Source organism: Coloeus monedula (genome assembly GCF_965178545.1).
Source record: "Coloeus monedula genome assembly, chromosome: 3".
In the NCBI taxonomy this organism is placed as follows: Eukaryota; Metazoa; Chordata; class Aves; order Passeriformes; family Corvidae; genus Coloeus; species Coloeus monedula.
This window is the reverse complement of record NC_138783.1, coordinates 46650489-46670805: the sequence shown is the minus strand read 5'-3', so window position 1 is coordinate 46670805 and position 20317 is coordinate 46650489. Positions and strand designations below refer to the sequence as shown.

General features: G+C 35.9%; 1 protein-coding gene across 1 annotated transcript in view; it reads right to left on the bottom strand.

Annotated features, from left to right (window-relative positions):
• Positions 1-4566: 4566 nt before the first annotated feature.
• Positions 4567-20317, bottom strand: part of TNFRSF19 (TNF receptor superfamily member 19) — a gene marked incomplete at both ends in the record, with an annotated part of 41448 nt that continues 25697 nt past the window's right edge. Inside the window, 4 exons of the mRNA XM_082277367.1 lie at positions 4567-4960; positions 7042-7144; positions 7899-8024; positions 9265-9429. Coding sequence (XP_082133493.1) covers positions 4567-4960; positions 7042-7144; positions 7899-8024; positions 9265-9429 — 788 coding nt within the window. The remainder of the gene's footprint in view (positions 4961-7041; positions 7145-7898; positions 8025-9264; positions 9430-20317) is intronic.

Below are 20317 nucleotides of genomic sequence, written 5' to 3'. Positions count from 1 at the left end.
TGGTAGTGTGTGTTTTCTATTGGCATGTACAACATTGCTTGCCACAGGCAATATACAAAGGACCAATTTGGTTAAATTAAGAAAAAAAGTATATACAAAATATACACATATATTTAAAAAACACTCTTAATTTTTTCCTCCCAATTTGCTCTCCATCTGTCACTCAGTAAAAAAAAAGAGCATCTTTCTCTAGGGTTGCTGAACAAAAACAATTATACAAAGTTTAAATTCCAATGGGAAAACATACTTACTGTGGCAGATGCTGGCAAAATTTTTGAACATCGCTTTTTCAAGAACTGTTATTAGTGAAAAGTTAAATTTCCATATGTTCTAAAAATACTTTGCCATATACTGAAATGCACATTGGATATTTTTTCTATTTACAAAGTATGTACAAAGAAGCACACATCTCTTCATGCACATGTAGTGAAAAATAATGTTTTGTAACTTCTTAAATGTATGCAAGTATACAAAGAAATTATTCAAAACTACTCATATTTAAATATATATATGAAAGTATTTATCTGAGTAATTGTACTGTATAATTGCTTATTATTCCATCAGTGACCAAAAGGTGGAATCTGCTACTTGAAACACCAAACCAAACAACAGCAAAAAAATCACTTGGGTAACTCGTTCACTTTGGTTTGAATTTGGGAACTGTTATTCATGGCTCTTGCACAAATGAATAATTTCACTGGGGAAGAGCTGGAGCATCTCCCTGCCACGGCAGCCTGTACTGTTTTTAGCTCTTCTTGTGCATGTCCAACCTTCTTCTGTGTGTTCCAAAACAAAAGTCTTTTTCCATAATGGATTCTGAATACTGTCTCAACATTTCCATTGCCACACAAACCATGTGTGGAAAGATGAGTAATATTAACTGCAAATTTGCATCTGTTTTGCTGATTGCTTCGCTTTAGTCAAGGCACATTGGGTACTTTAAGGAATAATTGCTAGGGTTCATCACTGACAAGTGTGAGCCTGTTGAGTGTAACAAATCAGTAGAGGTTACCGGGATTATCCAGAGAAGCAAAAACTATTTTAGGGATGAAAATGGCTGAAAAAAAAGGTATTAAGGAATGTGATAAAGCAAATTGCTTTTTGTATTTTGTGTGGAAAATTTTAATTGACACAGTACTACAGTGAGGATAGAGCGTCTTGAATGAAAGGGACTCCTAAATGAATTAACTAGGTCACCATGAAGCTTGACCCTTAAAAGTAATGCATTAATAAAAAATCTTGGTAACAGTCTCACTGTATGAATGCTTTCATGGCACACCTGCTATAGTCTGACAGTTTGATTTGACAGTTGATTACAATTATTTCAACATCCAAAATTATATGCTATAACAAGAAGTGCTGTATTCCAATACTGAGACTACTAATTAAACACAACGTCCTTATCTATATGTCTGACCTTCATTCAACTAAACCTAATTTAAAGCTAATCTCCTGCTACATTAAACAGAACAATGCCACCTCCCAGAAATGTAATAATTGGATGGAGGGGACTTCAACCATACATACTGTAACATGCTAATTTAACTCCCCAAACTAGCTTATTGACTATATTGTAATACATAATAAACGCTTCAGCTTAATAACAGGTGATCCTTGCATAAACAGAAATAATTTTTTTACATCCTTCAATAGTAGGAATATTATTTAAATTTAAAACCAGCAGAAAAAAAAAAAAGCCTAATGCATGCACAAATCTGCAGGCAGAGTAACTGGCACCCTGTTGTCCCACATCTTCTGACACCTGTAGCCATATTAAGAGACCCCCCCTAAACACACTGAAGCATTTGTATTTCCTGCTGTATTTACATATACTATTAAGCTCACTCTGTAAGATGTTTTGAGATTCTGTGAGGGAACAGAAGAAGAGATGCAAAAGGTCATAAATCTGCTTTCAGGGTCCTCATAGGATGCTCCTTGAAGTTTCACTTCACAGCTGCTACAGCTCAGACACAACTGCTCAGAAGGTGTGAAATGATGCTATTTTGTTCCAGCTGGTTTGGGACCCATGCAACACTGAAGACCAGACTATGTTTGATGAGAATCAGCAGGGAATGTAAGGGAAGCATTCAGCTTTAGTGCTGAGAGAAATGGCTTCAGTCCCTAAAAAAAAGTGACAGGAGAGTGGTTACATAAATTAATAAGAAACCTGTATGTACTTCTATATTTGACTAAACACTAAAAGAGTAGAGGTACACTTACTGCTTGCTGTAAAAATTCACTTAAACCTGAAGATTGAAACTGTATTAAAACCCACATTAAAAAGCTTATACTTGAGTGTACACATATAAAAATATGCTGTATTCTGATTTTATGGTATTATTGTCTTTGAAATATAATAAAACATTGACCTATGCAAGACTGTAATACACCCACAGGCAGTACAAAGACCATTCTTCCCTCAAAATATTTAAAAAAGACATGAAAGATGAAGGGCAAGTGGGAAAAAATTGTATAGACTGAGATAAAATAATTTTCTTGGAGTTGTACAGCTGGCCAGTATTCATCCTGAGAATACATCTCAGGTAAGCCTAGTCCTGGTCCTGTCCTGTGAACACTACTGAAATTTCTCTGCCAAAAGTGCACACATAATGATGCACTGTAGAGTCTGAATGTGGAGAAATTGTACAAAATGAATCAGTGGGGTCTATTGATGGAAAAAATATGAAGAAAATATGAGGAAAAAAATGAAGAAAAACTTAAGCCTCCCAAAGAAGTTGATTATTCAAATTATACACAAATCTCCGTAGTAATAGAAGATAGCAGAAAACTATCAAAGCATACAGGATTTTGAGATGCTAGAAAAGCCGTCTCCATACACATAGGAATCAAGAAAATTTACAATTCATATACCACAACAAGTATAGTGAAATAAAAGCTAATTTTTGTAGTCATATTTTGAAATTCTGTGGTTCTTTTGATCTAAGAAAACTTAAATAATATTAATCGCATACCTCTGAAGTTGATGCATGATTTAGTGGGAAAACACCCACAAACTTCTGATTTTTTAAATCTTGTTAATGTGGAAATGCATTCCCTTAAAACATCAAGAGAGCTGGGAACTAGCAGTGTTGAGATGTGCAGCCATAGCCACATCACTGTCCCTTCCCACGCACAGCTACAGGATACAACAGTCCCCACGTGGTACTGGGCACACACAAGAAGGAAACCATGAGAGCTGTGATCCAACACATGGGCAGAGAGCGCCCAGCATCGTTACAGACAGAACTCTGTACTCTAAATAACACATTGAGAGAAATATGTGCCACCTGGGTAAGGCTGATACTGTCAGTGACAGCAGCAGATATTCAGGGGGCTAAGTCCCACTGAAGTCAATGGCAAAACAATTCTTGATTGAACAGTTCCCATCCCCTTCCTCCTCTTGACAATGTCACCTAAGCAATTAAGGCCGGATTTACAAAGAAACTGTTGCACTTACATGTTTTCAGAATGCGCGTGTTTTTTGCAAAATACTAATTACTCTCTGCTTCATATTTAGGAATAAAACAAAAGTGGCATGCAAACCAAATGGAAGAGGATCAAAGGAATGAAGTTTTATTTCTGCAGATGGCCCCAAATTTTCATAATTGCAGATAGCATTATTTTCTTAATTAAATTTGGTGCATATTAGTGGCAACTTCTTGTGTTCCTGCCTCTGAGTTCATGCACGGGAGACTGTATCAGCTTTCCAGCCACAGCCTGCATAAGCCTGGAGTAACACCACCACTTGTCATCAGCACACAGGCCATAATTTGGGATCCTTCCACGGATTAGTTACTTGAGGCTCCAGGTTACTCCCAAGAGTAGAAAATTCCATTTTAAAAATAAGGAGCATAGTTAATATTCAAAAAGATATAATGATGAAGCAGTAGCAGAATGACTTTTTGTGACAGTTCCACTGTTACATAGTTGGGACAATTGTTTATCACCTCTTTGCATTTTGACCTCAGCCCTGCATTTTCTATGAGCTTTTATAGATTAAATTGCATTTTATGGACAAACTTATGTTTTATCTGATGACATGGGAATATAAATGGCATTACAAGGCATTTGAAATTCTATTCTGTTTCTACTACTACTGCAGTAACTCCACAGAAAGGCTCTGCAAATATTTTTAGATGAACACTTGTATGTCTTTAATGCTTTGTTTGCAATAAGCAAAGCCAACTCCTCAGTTCTCCCTCATAAACAAAGGCTAGCCTCACATAATGGTTTGGTCATAAGGCTATTAAACTGAACTTTTCCCTTGAAATTTAATGAAAAAATTCCTTGATAAAAGCTGACTGGTGTACAGACTTACCCCTGTATTCTGGTTAATATTATTTCAACACCACAGTTATCATAATTACACCCTTCAAATTCAGTTAATGATTTAAAAATGTGAAACTGCTGGATCTCTTGCAGAGTTTTAATTTATTTCAGCAATAGCTAGGTGTAACCTATGGAGACATATAACCCTACACCTTCTTAGAATTCTATTTTTATCTAGCTCTACATGCCTGAAGCACTCATTCTCACTCCTTTGTAGTTACGTTTTTTACCTCTTTATCAGTCTGTAGAGTCATTTGTTGTTCCATTACACTTTGTCTTTGGCTGGGTTTCAGCAGTCACCGAGTTCTGAAGTGATGAAACTTCTATGCATGTTCTGTGTTCGGAGATTTCAAAGGACTTTGCAACATTTCCATCAAGAGACTTAGCTGAAAGAAGTACTTCACTTAGTTCCTGGTTATTATCCAATCCAACAGTGGCTGCATTTTCAGTCTCAGGGCTGCAGGACTTTGCAGATCCTCCAGCCAGTTCTGAATATGATTCACAGACAGAAATGCTGTCACAACAAGCTGAGTTTTGCATAAGAGGCCAAGCATCTGGAATGTCTCCACAGGTGGAATGTGAAAGAGAACCAAGGAAAGCAGGAATCATTTCTCCAACAGAATCAGAAGCTCTGCAGAAGGATAAAAGGCACATGGTTTACAAAGCATTCCAGAAAATATTATCAGTATTGTAATTACTGTCATTTGTAATTATAGGTATTTCAAGAAGGTTTAACAGGGTTATATTAATTCTCTAGAGACATCCTGTACAAAAAAAAAATCTATTGAGAAGGAAAACAGTTTGTTCTTTGTCTGGAAATGACAAAGCTCTGGTGAACACTACTTCAGACAGTGAATCCAGGATTCCAGTGAATCCACTGAATCCAGGATTTCTGCCCATAAACAACCCCCAACAGTTGGTGTTGTTTACGGTCAGAAATATGACAAAAATACTATAGTAGCATTCAGACACAAACACTGCCACAAAGAAGAAGGATTTTGTTTTTTCTCAGTGCATGGGGAGGGGAGTATTAAGACAAGATATAACAGGCTCAAAGTGCAGCAACAAAGATGGTTGGGCAGACTCTGGAATCTTCAGCACTAGGGGGGTTTGGTAGTTTTTTGTTTGTGTTTGTTTTTTCCCCAAACCCTAGACAGACAAATATCTAATAGAAGTAAAAGAAGTAAAGTGGCTTCAGACTGGGAGAATGGAACAGGCAACAAGACAAGACTGCTTGAAACTATGTGTGTGCTTTAAACCTGAAAACGCATTCACTTTAGATTTTCCAGTTTGTGCTGTCTAGCCCTCAAAATGTGACAAGTTTTTCTCCTCTTTCACATGGAAAGGACATAGTATTAAAGAAGGGCAAGCATTATTTTTATTTTATGGAAAATGGAAGAAAGTAGAAGTGGAAACTCAGTATTATCTACCTCAAGTATATTTGAAGTGCAAGATAATAGTGACATGTGCCAAACACTGTTAAAAGTCCAGTAGTGTTTTTCACTATATATACACCAAAACAACTATTAACAAAACCAGAAAGTTATAACAGTATATTTTATTTCCAAAATCTGTCTAAAGATTTATAAAAATGCCAAGGCTATATTAAGTCTGACATGCAGTGTGACAGAACTCATCCCAATTAACATGCCTATAACAGATTTTAAGTAGCCTCACTCATTTCCAAAACATGATGCTTTAATAGCTTTGATATACACACAAAGCATTTTCAGAGATGAGGCCAAAAGTCAGGACATTGCACCACAATTGAAGGAAATACATTATTCTGGCAAAGGAAACTGGCATAAACTCCATTTCTACTGGAAGGAACCACAGGATCTTTGATGTCCACATAGCATGGATATTACAGTTATTTTTAAAGCCTTAACCAAAAGATTCCTCAAAAAGTACACAGCTCTCCATTTGTCAGCCTCGGTGGTATACAAGGATGACTCAAGCTTGTCGGCATTTAAACAAGTTGTTAGAGAAAAGTTAGATATTTGTGCTTAGGTCGCTAAGTCACCTTGCACAAACAATACTTACGAAGAAGCTGCCTCTACATTTTTAGTTACATGTGGCCATAAGAACAAAACAGCTCAAGACCAATTCAAACCTTATATGGAAAATTATTCTAGCTAAAAGAAATAAATACATCCTGTGTTAAAATCTGTAACCAGGAAACTCTGAAGGACACCATAAATTTTATATATTTAGCTCATGGCCCTGCTGTAAAAATAACTACTCTACTACTGCACTTAGCTGATCAGGAGAAAATAAAGGTTAAAATCTGCTAGAAGTTCAGAAATAATAGATATTTCAAATCTTGCAGTCCTAAAGAGTTCCTAAAAAAAAATCTTCATGCCACTTGTAAACTGTACCTCAGTCCCACCAGATTCACAGGTTTATGCAGCAACTTGCTAACCATTAGCAGAAGAGGGGGTGGCCAAAGCCTCTGAGGTACCACAGAATAAAATGAAGATTATCTGCTAGTCAGAGAAGCCACTTCTTCAGAGGGCCCATGTATCAAGTCAGCATTTACTAAGTAATACTTAAGTTTTTCACCATAAACCTGTTCTTGCACAACATGGGATGATATGGCTACAGTTCATCAAAATCCCTCATTCCACTTCAAGCAGCTGTTGTCTCTGTATAAATAGTACTTTGCATAAAAAAATACTTCATGTTTAATACACATTTGTAAAACTAAGTTACCTTTCATTAAGCGTGGTCTGTGAGTGGAAAGCACAACTGTGACTGCTGTGCTCCATGCTACAGGTTTCATCACAGCACAGTGAGGGAATCAAGTGAACTGGTCCTAAGGAATGAAAATTAATTTAATAGTCTTAAAACTGTCAAAGCTCTGTATAAACTTAGCCTCTTTTCTTTTTCAAACTTGCGTATTGGTTTGCCAGTTACATTATAATACATGGATTGAGGAAAGAAATTTCTTGCTGTAAAAACAGCTTCTTTATTCTTTTAAAATTGAATTATTTATAAAAGCCAAGTCCTTCCTCCAAAAGTAATACAGAAGCCAGTCATGAGTATCTATTTTTTAAATTAATTTTCTTCTCAGCTGAATGCACGTTAAGTGGAAGCATTCTGAGTTAAGCTATCAGGATGATATTTAAGCCTGTGCTTTTGCGTTAAATTATGTAATTAATTTCTTAATGTCATAACTGCATCTGTTCTGATACGACTTCACAAAATGGCAAGTATTTGAATTGTCCAGGTTGTTAATGACCTTTAGCATTCATATCATATTCTTAGATACTTTCTGGTACTCTGGAAGCCTTCACACTAATTTAAGTCTCAAAGCCAGATGCAGTGCTATTTTTAACAGAAAGAAATGAGATAGATGCTTTAATTTTTTTTTTCCAATTGAAGTCACTGAAATGAATACAGGAAAAAACAAAACCCCCCCAAACAGCTACTTAAAAATCCTATCTGCTTATTGAGAAATTAGCCTAGGACAAAGGGTAGTTTGACAGTATTAGCTCTGCAGTTAAATCTAATTGTCATAACTCAAGTGTTAGATAAAACAAAGTCACCTTTCGGTAGACCTAACATACCACATGTCTGTGATGTACTTCTCTGGCACTGGCAACATGTTCTGTGGTCATATTCATTTAGCCGTGGTCTATCAAAACATGATAATTCAGAGCCATTGTAGTGAATGTCTTGAGATCTCAAAGACCCTTTGAACAAAGTGAATAAAAATCTGTGTTAGTGAGTGTTACCCTTTTTCCTGCTCAGAGGCCTCTATCTTCACAGAACGTGTAACTGTCACGCTATAAAGTATGTTCATACATTTTCCAATTGAAAGATCCACACTCCCTGTGGCTTCCTATAACGTAAACCACAGATTTTGAAACAAACCCTTGAACAGCCTCTTCTAGGAAGACATCTGCTCTCATTTGGATTATTTGAGAGTATATCTTATTCACTGTTACACTTTTTGCAGTGTTTAACGATTCTCAGTGATTCCCATCTGAAATTGTCCAGAGTCAGCTTTCAGCCACTGGGATTTTGTTTATATTCTCTTTAAGAGCTTTACAGACTTCCTTTAATCTCTATAATTGTAGGCCAAGGCAAACAAGTTACTACACTTCCCTGAATTAAATTTGAATTCACTGTGTCAGAATGTCTCAAAACTCATGCTGTAAAGCAAATTTTAGGTTAGGAAAAATTCTTACAATGCCTCTCTAAACCTTTTTATTTCTGCTTGTGCTGAAAGCAACAATACCATTAATTCATCCTAGACGTTATTCTTGTTTGGCATCCAGGGTTCATTAGATGCTAAAACATATTTTAAAAGAAGTTTTATTAAACAATAAATGGGAACTAGAGTGCTTTTCACTTTTTTCTTTCTTAATTTAAATTAAGAGGCAGAAAAATGTTTATTATAAAGAAATTATATTGATGAGCTGTTACGGATTTAAAAGAAATTTACAAATCTGTCTTAGGCATTTAATTAATCTTGAATATGCCCATAAAACTAAAACTGTTAAAGGCCAAATCTCTCATCTACACTGGCCACATTCATTATCTTGATGACCTAATCTGTGTTTCACAATAGCATTTGATGAACAGATCTTTCAAAGTGGTATTTCCACACTGACTTTGCAACTCTGTAATGTCCCATCTTGGATGATGAATGGTCCAAATGTATCTGTGCAGCATCTAGCAGAGCACAGCATGCAGTTGATGCAACTGGAGCATTTTGGACATTTACACAGTGTTTTCTCAGTAGCAGCTGGAACTTCCACGCTGGGCTGGCAAGCTTGAACGGAGTCCTGGGCTCTGCTACATTGACCATCTCAATGCTAAACTTGCTTGAATAATGTAGGCATTTCATTTATTTACCTACAGAGAGATCTGCCAAACTAATACCACCCTATAAATATTACAAAGAAACAGTAATAATCGGAAACTCACAGCTTGGTTTCTTCTCCATGAACTGCCTCTTGCAATAGATAACACAAAGGATGAGAAGAGCCAAGAGCACTGTTGCAAGTGCACTGCAGATAACAGCTGCCAGAGCAGTGTCTCGAGGACTGGAAGCAGTTGAAGGGATCTTCACAAGATTTACCTTGGTGGTACCTGAAATATAATTAAATAATAATTAAGGCAAACTGCAGACATTTCCAGAATATAGTCATGTAAACGAAAATCTGGGAAACAGAAGAGGCTTGTGGCCCAGGAAAAAAAGAGAATGTTTCATCTGCTACGGGATCAATTGCACATATAAATAGATATGATCAACAGCAACCTCAGTATGAAACAAAGTCTTAGAAAAGATACATTGCAAAATATGCAATAATGAGTGGAGATGCACACAGACACATTCAGACTGTCCATGAGAATGGAATCAGATCCTCATCATGAAAACAAAGACATCTGAATGTTTAATGTCACATGAATTTAATATGGAGAACATTTCCTAGCATAGAGTTGTGAGAATGACCCACTAGAGGGAGTCACAAATACATGAACTTCCCTCAAGGAAACTTTCTGGGCACTGAGACACCCCCAGAAGTTCAAATGCTGTCAAAATTATGATCCTGCTTTGTTGCATATGTCATGGCACTGTGGTCATTTCCAAGATCAAACCTAGGATTTCAACTCTGATGACTTTTTTTTCTTCAGTGATTTTTCTTTTAATACTAGATAATCCCTCTAGTCAACATTCAACAAATTGAATTTATATCCGTATTAGTAAAGACTTAAGTGATGTTTCTAGCTTTGACAAATGTTGCTACCTTTAGGTGGAAAGCGAAAAATATTTTTAAAGGATCCAAACTTTAACTACAACTGTTGAAACTACCTTAATTATGTATTTTAAAATTAAATTATCTTTTAAACAACTTAAGAATTTTGACAGCCTGCCTATTTCATCTACTTTGAAGTCCTCCTAAATTCAATGAGAAAAAGGAATAAAACACAGAGTACTTCTATGACAGCAAATTTTTAAGAAGCCACAATCTGTGCTTTACTAACTTACAAAAATAAGTTAATGTTAAGAAGCCACAATCTGTACTTTACTAACTTACAAAAATAAGTTAATGTGCCTATTTACCCCAGAAGATATTTGGTTAAAACCTAAAGATTATAATAGCCGAAGAAATGGTCCACAGAGTCATAAGTTTAAATTGTGAAATAAATATCTGTCAGAGTATATTAAAACCTCTAATCAGATTGTACATAAATACAATTGTTCAATATCATTACTGCAATTTCATAATGGCAGGAGAGAACTTCCTAGATTAGTTAGTGCAATCAGTGGAATTGTATTACTCAGGAATTTTCCACAATAATTATGTATTTCCTCTACACACATCGAACATGGGCACCACAGGGTTTGTGATACCATATTACTTTGTTATAATGCCTAGATTGACAAAACCTAGGCATTTTGAAAAATCAACTTAATTCTAAGTCTTTAGACTACCTAATGCCAAAGAAAACACTACTTCTATGAAATAAAGAATCCAGAAAATTAAAGAAATAACCCACCAAACATATTAAATAAAAACCGTTTCTGTGGCTTACAGTATCATGTAGTTGCTAGTAAATGCGGTAATATAAAAAGGTGGAGAGATTAAATCATGGCCATTATACAGAAGAAAGAAAGTTTAGTTGCTCATTTCCTGATTTCAGCATGAAGTTACTACATTTACATCTGCTTAAATATTTCCATTTACCTTCAATTTGTACTATTATGTTCCACTGTCACATCAAAATCTGAAGAGCAAAATTATAGCAGATCTTTTTTATATGCTTTTGACTTGCCAAATTGCACAGAGTGCAGCAACTGGGGAAAGTACAAGAGAGAGACACAAAAATGACCGAGGAACTGGAGATTCTCTCTCCTACAATCAAAGTTTGAGAGCTGGGATGGCTCGGGATGGAGAAGGATCAGAGCCAGGCTCTTTTCTCAGAGCAGAGGTGATGGACACAAACTCAAACACAGGAGGTTCTCTCTGAACATCAGGACACACTTTAATAACTCTGAGACTGACCGGCCACTGGCACAGATATATTTGCTCTTACATAGTTATTACCTATCCATCTCCTCATGTTCTTCAATAATTACTACTAATCACAGAGCTAAGTTCTATGGCCTCTTTTCCAAATCTTCAATGTTAATTTTAAAGAAAATGCAATCAGTGTCATAATCTTTTTGTCATAACTTGCTCCTGCTCTCATCTCAATCTTCCACAGAGAAAACATTTTACTCAGTTTCTAGGATTCTTGCAGCTGTAGTTTTATGTTTATAGTTTTAGCAGACTGAAGAAATTTCTGCATGAAGTTCCAGGATACCTGTGAGAGCAGTAAATTTATATAAAAGCCTGTCTATATAGCAATATGTACTGGCTTTGGTGTGAAGATCAGACTCTTCTTTGGTATCAGGTTTTCAATTCTAGTCAACTGCCTGGTCTAATCTTTAGAAGGTTAAAGACAGACTGGACAAGTATTTAAAAACCAGACAATAAAACAACCGATCAGAACATCTTCAAGTATTTTTTGTATCAATATACCTATTTGTATTAATGTACATAAGAGAACTAAACAGTTCTTAGTAATTAGGCCTTCATAATTTGCAGAAAAAAGAATGGTCAATTTTGAAGGGCAAAAAAGAAATAGAGCAAGGGAGGTGAAGCTTCTCTATTTTTGTCTCTCTTAATTTGCTCACAAAATACATGTATTTTCAAGTATGATTACATATTATGTGTTCTAGGAAAATATAAATTATATATTTCTTTAATGCCCATCAGCAATATTCAAACTGGAAACACAGTGATTTCATTTTAAATAGGGATGGCAAGATTTAAATTTTTTTTAGCCATCTAGATGTTTAAGATTTGTTTTATTTGGTTGATTTTTTTTCACTTGAGAAAGCAATTTTCTATTCCTGAGAATGCCTACCACTCATCTTCACCTTCAAAGAACTTTTTGGAATAGCTACTATGAGCAGTCCATTGTAGTCTAGCTCTAATTACAATGATAGTGATCTTCCCTGCAGAGACCAACATTTCAGAAGTGGATTGCTATTGTAGAAGTGGCCCGTTGGGCATTGCTGAACTCTGCTTTCAGTGTTACTCAGACATGTATGCATTTTCATAAACTCTTTCTTCTCACTGACTTCATGGTCCCACTTCAGTAAAGCAAGGAGTTGCATCTTAAACTTGTACTTACATCTATTAGATGATTACAAGATTAAATTTAAATACCCAAATAAACACTTTGTGATCTGGATGTGATACATTCAGAAAAGAGGGAGGAGGTGCACACAGTTTTCTGATTCTGGAAAAGTATGTGTATATTATCCACATTTTATTTAAGAAATTGATTTCCTTTTTAAAGTTTTCAGTCTAACATATTCTGAAAATGTGGTTATGTTGAAGAAGAATTACCCAAAATATCAAACTGTCTCCTGTATAATTTTGAACAGTAAGCCTAAACACACATTCTTCCCTTAATTAACCAATATTACATTATAATGGCAGTATATGCAAAGGTGTGGTCCTTAAAAGCAAGTAAAGTTTCTGTTAATCCAAGACAGTTAAACAGCAGTAACTCAGCTAATACAGAACAGATGAATCCCAGCTGTATCACTAAAATTTTTGCCAATAAACAGAATAGCTGAATTTTTTGCCTATTATACCAAACAACAAGAGACAGGGCAAAATGTAAAAAGACTTCTTTTGTCACTTATTTCATGGTTATTTTCTCCTATTTTTTTTAAATTTTTTTATTTTTTTTCCCCCATGATTAATTACAGTCACTACTGGAATCAGCAAACCTAAAAGAAAGCTTTCTGTGGTAGATCAACCATGTTAAACAGAACTTGCAACATTGTATGTTTCTTCCATGGATACAGGAAATATATAATAATTACTAAAGTTGAGGAGAATAAAACGTGCAATATTATGTTTCGGTTTCTTTCTTAACACATCAAGTCAATACTAACCTAAAGACAGTTTACTCAAAATCACAAGCTAATCCAAACTGCACTTAGAAAGCAGTAACATGGTAACATTGGACAGAGTGCCATCTGTTACAATCAGGATTGAAAGTAAGATGCAAAGGTTAAAATGTTCATAATTCCTGGGATATGGGTATTCCTGGTTGATGGGAGAAAGGAGCCTACTACAAAATATGTTTGCCCATTACCTTTACGTTGAATGGCCCAACTCAGTGGTATCAACCTTAATTTGACAAGAATTAAGGGCTCAGACATACCCTCAAGTTATGTAATTTAACAAGTTACTGCCTGTCAGCTGAACTGCAGTGGCTATCTGTATGTGTGCTTGATCCACAGAAAAGGCAAGCCAATGTAAGGCAAAGTGACTTACTTTGAAATTCCTTCATTTTGAACCCCCCCCCCCCCCCCCCAAATTTGAAGATATTTATATTAATTTAAAATAAGAAGGCAGTATGTTTACCTAGCCCCAGACAAGCAAAAGTATGTATTATAGACAATTCAGATACTACATGCATAAGATTTGCACATATAGATAAAATACATATGTTTTATATACTACTGAGCATTAACATAAATGGAAAGTAAGTAACCCTGAAAGTATCTTTGAGTCTTTACAAAGCAGCAGATTGGCTCCTTTCTCCTGATCTTTCAAGTAGGAGGTAAGAAACTTTATTAAACATTGCTGTTGGAGACTGTGGTAAACAGTGGGGACAGAGTCTCCCAACATCTGTAAAAGGACAGCCCTCTGCATGCACTGCCTACACCCAAAAGTTCATCATGTCAAACCACATTTTTCAAATCTGCTCCAAGTGCAGACTTTAAAGCCTTTAGCTAATGGCCTACAACTTTTTTGTTTGTTTGGTTTGGTTTGTTTTATTTTGCTGGTTTTGTTATTTTTTTAATAAATGTACCAAAAAGCCCTAGGGGAAAAAATGACTATTCAAGTATTTATCCATTGTTTGGAAATCCTGAGAAACAAGCTTATAAATTAAAATCTTTGAAATTTGGTTTATTCATTTCCAAGACCATTTCTCTTGCACTGTGTATTTTCACAAACTCCAGCTGCTGACAGCCTTTTATGTTTAAAATGGTAAAACAATTGCACTGTGTATGTGAATTTAAAATATATATGAATTCCACAGTACTGGATATATATCTCAATGTCTGTAAGGCATAGCCAACCTCTGCAACACATTTTTCTTTTAGCAATTCATAGATGTGAAATCTTGGTATTACCATGGTGATCTAAATTGAACTACTATATGGGCACAAAAGCAACATTGTTTCATACATAAAGCTCTCAACTTGGAGAACTGTCTAGCCATGTGAAAATACCACTCCATGAAAGTAATGCCTCAGATCACTGCTACCCTCAAATAACCTGAAAATACCTGAGAGTAAGCAAAAAAAAGTGAGAGGAAGTGGGATAAAATCTGTGTCACTGCTGAACTACATATTCTAGTCCTCAACATAACATAACTGGTTATTAATATGAAAAGAAATCTCTCCTCCAGAAACTGGAAACACCTCGTGTGATCCGATGGCACCAAGTCTATGTTGCTGTTAATGACTGTGATGTTGGCAACAATTATCTTTCTGACTTTTGCTTCTAGAAGCCAAGTTCACATCTCTGACAGCTGAGGGTGGGCAACATCCATTTTCTTGAAAACACAACTTCTTTTTAGGTGTTCTCATGTGTTAAAACCATGTCCCATAAAGCTTACATCAGAACATATGATATTGCTAGATACAGCAGAAAATCTATTTTCATACATCACCTCTAACTTGTGCTTTCAACCACATTCTTTGCCACACGTTTTGTGAAATAGAACACGCTATTTTAGGCTATCCTCTTGTTAAAATCCAACTATAGAATGCATCCACCCCACACAGGCCATGAAAGCTCTTTTATCTTTTCAATAGAAAATGAAAGCAGAAATGCTTTGTATTCTGTATGTGCGGTCCCATTTAATGTTTAGGACTACCCAGTTAGAGAACAAAAACATCTCTGTGCAGTATTTGAGTCAATTCACTCTGTTTATGACAGTTTATGCTCTATTCAGTCTCTGTATACACACTCTATCACTCCCAGTCCCAAAACACTTTAACAAGACATTGCCCACGTAAGCAGAGTCTGCATTGCTGAAAAGCAAACCCTGTTCAGGAGGGCAGCTACTGCCATTGCCCATGTGCTAAGGGAAGAGGGGGGGGGCCATGTACCCTTCAGAATCTACCTGTATATTCACTAGTTAAATGACAATGGCATGCATGTAAATAGCAGAATAATATCCTTCATGTCTGAAGGTTGTCTCTTTAGCCAATAGAGAATAACCCACTTTCATAAATCAAAAGTGCAACTGAACATTGTGAATCCCATGCATACAGGTTACAGATCTGTTCCAAAAGGTTCAAGCAAGCTCTTACAGCTGCTGTGTGATGAGGTTGTAGATTGGTGCATGGATTGGTTTTCAGTAGATTGAAACATGACAGTGTGGAAAGCTCTATCTGTGACCATGACTGAGGGCTGGTAGAGCAGCTGAGCTGCCCCTAGGCAGGGAATATATATGCTCTTCCATATACATCTATGTATTTATCTTTATAAATCCCAGTAAAGCAAGAAATGAAATGTAAATCAGTCATAAAAGAGGTTTTCCCTCTCTCTGATTCAATGAGAAGTGATTTCTAACACTTCACTTTCTATCTCAGTTATTTCTCTCCTTGTCCTGGTTCAGCTGTGGTAACACCCAGGGAGTAAAGCAAAAGATTTCATAACAATTGCAAGCCTGTGTCCGAAGTTTGTTGACATAGAATTTCCATAAACATCACTAATAGTCTATGCAATACCTTTTCAAGAACTATAGCTTTTTTCCTTGCTTTGAAAACGCTTTGTAAAAGTACTCAGCTACCTCACTTGTTTGCAAGCTGTTCTGTCATCAGAATAACAGAGTATACTGTGATAAATTTCATTCATAAAGTTTCTAAAGCTTTAGAAAATGGTGATTGTATATTCAAATAAAAAAAATAGATCAATAAGTGATAGATTAAGAAAAACTACTATATTTGAATATCAAATTAAGTGCAGGAATAATTTCCTTATTTTGCTCAAAAACCAACTTTTTGAATTGGCCAAATAACTTATTTAGTCCAGACAGCTAGATGTTCCAGCTCTATTAGAAAATTTAATAAAGTTTTAGTACCTTTCCCTTGTTGCCTCCTGGCCTACAATTAAAATCTGAAACAACTGGGAAAGGAAAATGCAACCCTGATAGTTAGAGACATCTTCACTCTTCAAACTCTCTGTAATGTACTAGTATTTTTTTGTTACCGAATATCAAAAATAAAAATGCTAAGGAAATTCTTCCAAGTATTAGCAATCCCATGCAGAAAGAGCCTACTTATACGTCATGACTAATAAAAAATCAGTACTCAAAGAGATGTGGAAATACACGTGTGTGTGCATGTGTGTTCAACACTGGACAACTTATTACATTAAATTTTTAAAAAGTTATTTTCAAATTGAGAGAATATATGAGATAAAATTCAGAAGAGTCACAACTTTCAGATTTCAGATAATTCAGAGTAATCTAAAATTCAACACACAAAATATTGATGCCATTGTATTTTGGTATCCATTTTGAAGAGTGACAAAGGGACAAGGCTTAAGCATGCAAAAGTTAAGCTCTAAAATCTGTAATTTTAAAATCCAAATCTATTGGGGAAGCTAGAAGCCTGTATTAGGTCACATACTTCCTATGCAGTGTGAAGAAATGTTAAATACAGAATAGAATCTGAAATACCTGTCATATGAGTAACACAGTTCCATATGTTACCATGCTCAGCCCACAGATATAGAAAACTGGAGAAGGATAATATACTTTGCTCTTCCCATAAATTACTCAGAGAGGAGCTTCTACCTTCTCTTAAAACTATGGAGAACAAAAAAATCTATGATCTCATTTTAAAATTAAATTCAGAGAGAGAAATCACAAGCATGGCTTATAATGCCTTTCAGATGTGACTCTTGAAAGAGGAGGTAATGATGGGGTTTCTGCCCTCTGAGAAAGCTTCAGAGCCCTTTGCCAAGAAGTATGAAAGGAAGACTCTTCTACCACCTTCATGGAGATTGTTTTAGTCACTAGGCTAGAAGCTGAGCTTGGTAAAAGCTTGTTTCTTCTCTCCAGTTGAATTTGCCCAGTTGTAAACTTTGGCAGTAAGGGCCCCACTTTGCACAGCCGACAGCCACATGATATGTAGGCTGGAACAAAATTAAATAAACTAGACTTAGGCTTGCTCAGCACCTATGTTTCTCCTGTTCATGATTATGTTTAAGTATCACTAAGTTACCTTAAATTCTCCACACAATGTGCACACAAGGCACATGTTGGGGGGAGAAATAAGTCTGTGCTAGGGAAAACAAAAAGCATGTTTACGCAATTAAGACAGTTTCATAATATACTCCACTGAGCTGAATTAAATTCTGAATTAAGGTTATGAGTTGCATAACCAACACTATTAGTATTTTTTAAGTTTTTAACTTTGCAATCTGTTTTCTTTTAAAAGCACTTTTTGGGGGGGTAAGTAATATGAAATACACGGGATTAAATATAAATTTTCAAAATTCTGTAACATAGAGGTCAACACCTTTAGAAGTTGGCCATGCTTGTTGTATTACTGCAGGTATCATAAATGTGATTTATTGCAAAGAAGTTACCTACAGTGCATCAGTGTGCATGCACATGCAAACTGTATTACACATGAAAAAGCTGTAGCTTTGACATCAGAAATAATAATAGCTTATGAAAAGCAGTTCTTAATTCACCACTTAAAGCTTTGGGGATAAAGTCAAGTTATACAGAACAAAAGGCTGCTATATACAAGATCCTTGCTTCATTATATTACTTAATCTGAAACATAACATCTCCCCTCTTTAACGGAAGTCAGTAGGAACTAGCCATAGAATACAGAAGATATTCTGAAAGGTTATCTTTGAAAAGTCAAGCTCTATAAATGAGATTCATCTGACCAAAGCAAAGATCTGCTTTGGAGAGAATTACCTGAACGTTCTCTACAGGGGATGGGGAGGGCTGGGGGGGCAGATGGGTAGGAGAAAGGCTCTTTTAGGGTGTAATTAGTCTGATTTGTTTTAAACACCACCCATGATCTCTCCACTGAATATAGAGTGAACTTAAGATCACCAGCTCACAGATGTAGCCATTATACACAACCACAGTCAAGAAGGTGGCATCCTACTCTGGTTTTGTAAAGAAGCAATGAAAGGTTTTGGGGTGCCTTTGACTTCCTCTGTTTCAGTTTGCTAACAGATGTTAAACATTTTACACCACTTCCATTGAAAAGATAAAAGTCAGTCACAACTGCAAAATTTGTAACAACTTCTTTACAGTGCAGAACCCCAGAAAAGTCCAGCAGTATTTAATACCTCACATTCTGCATAGAATATAAAATAGTGTGTAGCAAATAAAGTGAGACATAGAATTATAGGTTTTGCCTAACCTGTGCTTTAAATGAACAAAGGCCCAGTGGGAAATAATATGCAGCAATGTAAATACAACCTGTGTTACAGTAACTATACATGAGGGAATCCCGTTATGGTTGCAGGCCTCAATTCTGGCATACTCTAACTTTAGCAAGTTCTCTTAGAATATGGGCTTTGGTTTGTAAGAGACATTTCATCAAAAAGTAAGAAAAATACTTTTCTAAATTTTTTATTTGTGTTTTTATTTATATAGCAGCGGTGGAAAAAAAATCTACACTAAAAAAGTAATTTTCCTCCTTAAAATTAATTCAAAAGAAGAAAGAGTAAGATCAAGTTTTAGGGAGTCAGACACAATTATTCAATGCTGGATTGCAGTTTTCATCTAACCTGATATTGGCTTCTAGGTGAAGTATAGAAGTCTGAAGGTCTGAAGAGAAAGTCAGAGCTTGTCACCTTAGGCTCTCTTTCTAAAACAAAGCCAGGAACAGAATCTTTTGAGAAGTAATTATTCTGAAAAGGCTTGAAAGACTGCTTAGGGTTAGTCACTGAAGCTTACCTTATCTGGCTTGCCTGAACTCTTGAGGTACCAAATTCTCACCCATGATTGGGAGTTTGGGCTGACAACTTCAGTGCTAAGCATTAACTTTTATATGCCCAAATTAGGATGCATTAATTCCATCTTAAATTTCCACATGCAGACAGGGTAACTATAAATTACATTCAGTAATATGCACATAGAATCACACCACTGGACTGAAAGGAAACTTTACTAAAACTGGTGGACACAACCCTTTAGTTAAGAAAGCTCTAACAAAGAGCTCATGTTTTTAGGAAGCAGTCACAGGCTATAACTCAAAGGCACATGTCAGGGCCCAAAATAACATGTGAGATTACTCTATGATCTTTGTAAAAGAGGAGTTTGGCAGCACACTGCTTTAGCACAAGTGAACTGGTAAGAGTGAGAATGTGTGAGGTCTATCACCAAAAGAATTAATGGTGAGCAAAGTAGAGGACAACAATTTGAAGGATACAAGTGATCTGTAGGAACATTAGGTCTTTCTTCTATAAGGCTGCTTCCAGCTCATGAAGTGTTGGTTTACAATGAATCATTACTGCTAAGGTCCTCAGCACATAACTCTTGTTTTAGAGCTATTGCATTTTATCCTACTTCCAATACATTCCAGTCCTCCAGGTAATTCCAGTTCTCTGCTGTGGTACTTCAGTTTTCTTTTGCTCGACAATGATTTTCTTAATAGGAGGTTGGCAGTATGGAAATTTTGAGCCTAGATGGATTCCATGTTTTCCACTGTATTTTCTTAAAAACAAGAAATTTAAGTGGAACTCAGCCTAAGTATTTTGTAGCCGAGCAACTTAGAGTCATAGAATCCTTAGAAGTCAAAAAAGATCTTTAAGATCATCAAGTCAAATAGTAACTACCAGCACTAAGTAGAATAAAAACCCCAACATACTACTGTGCATTTGTTTAGCAGTTTTATATTCACACGCCA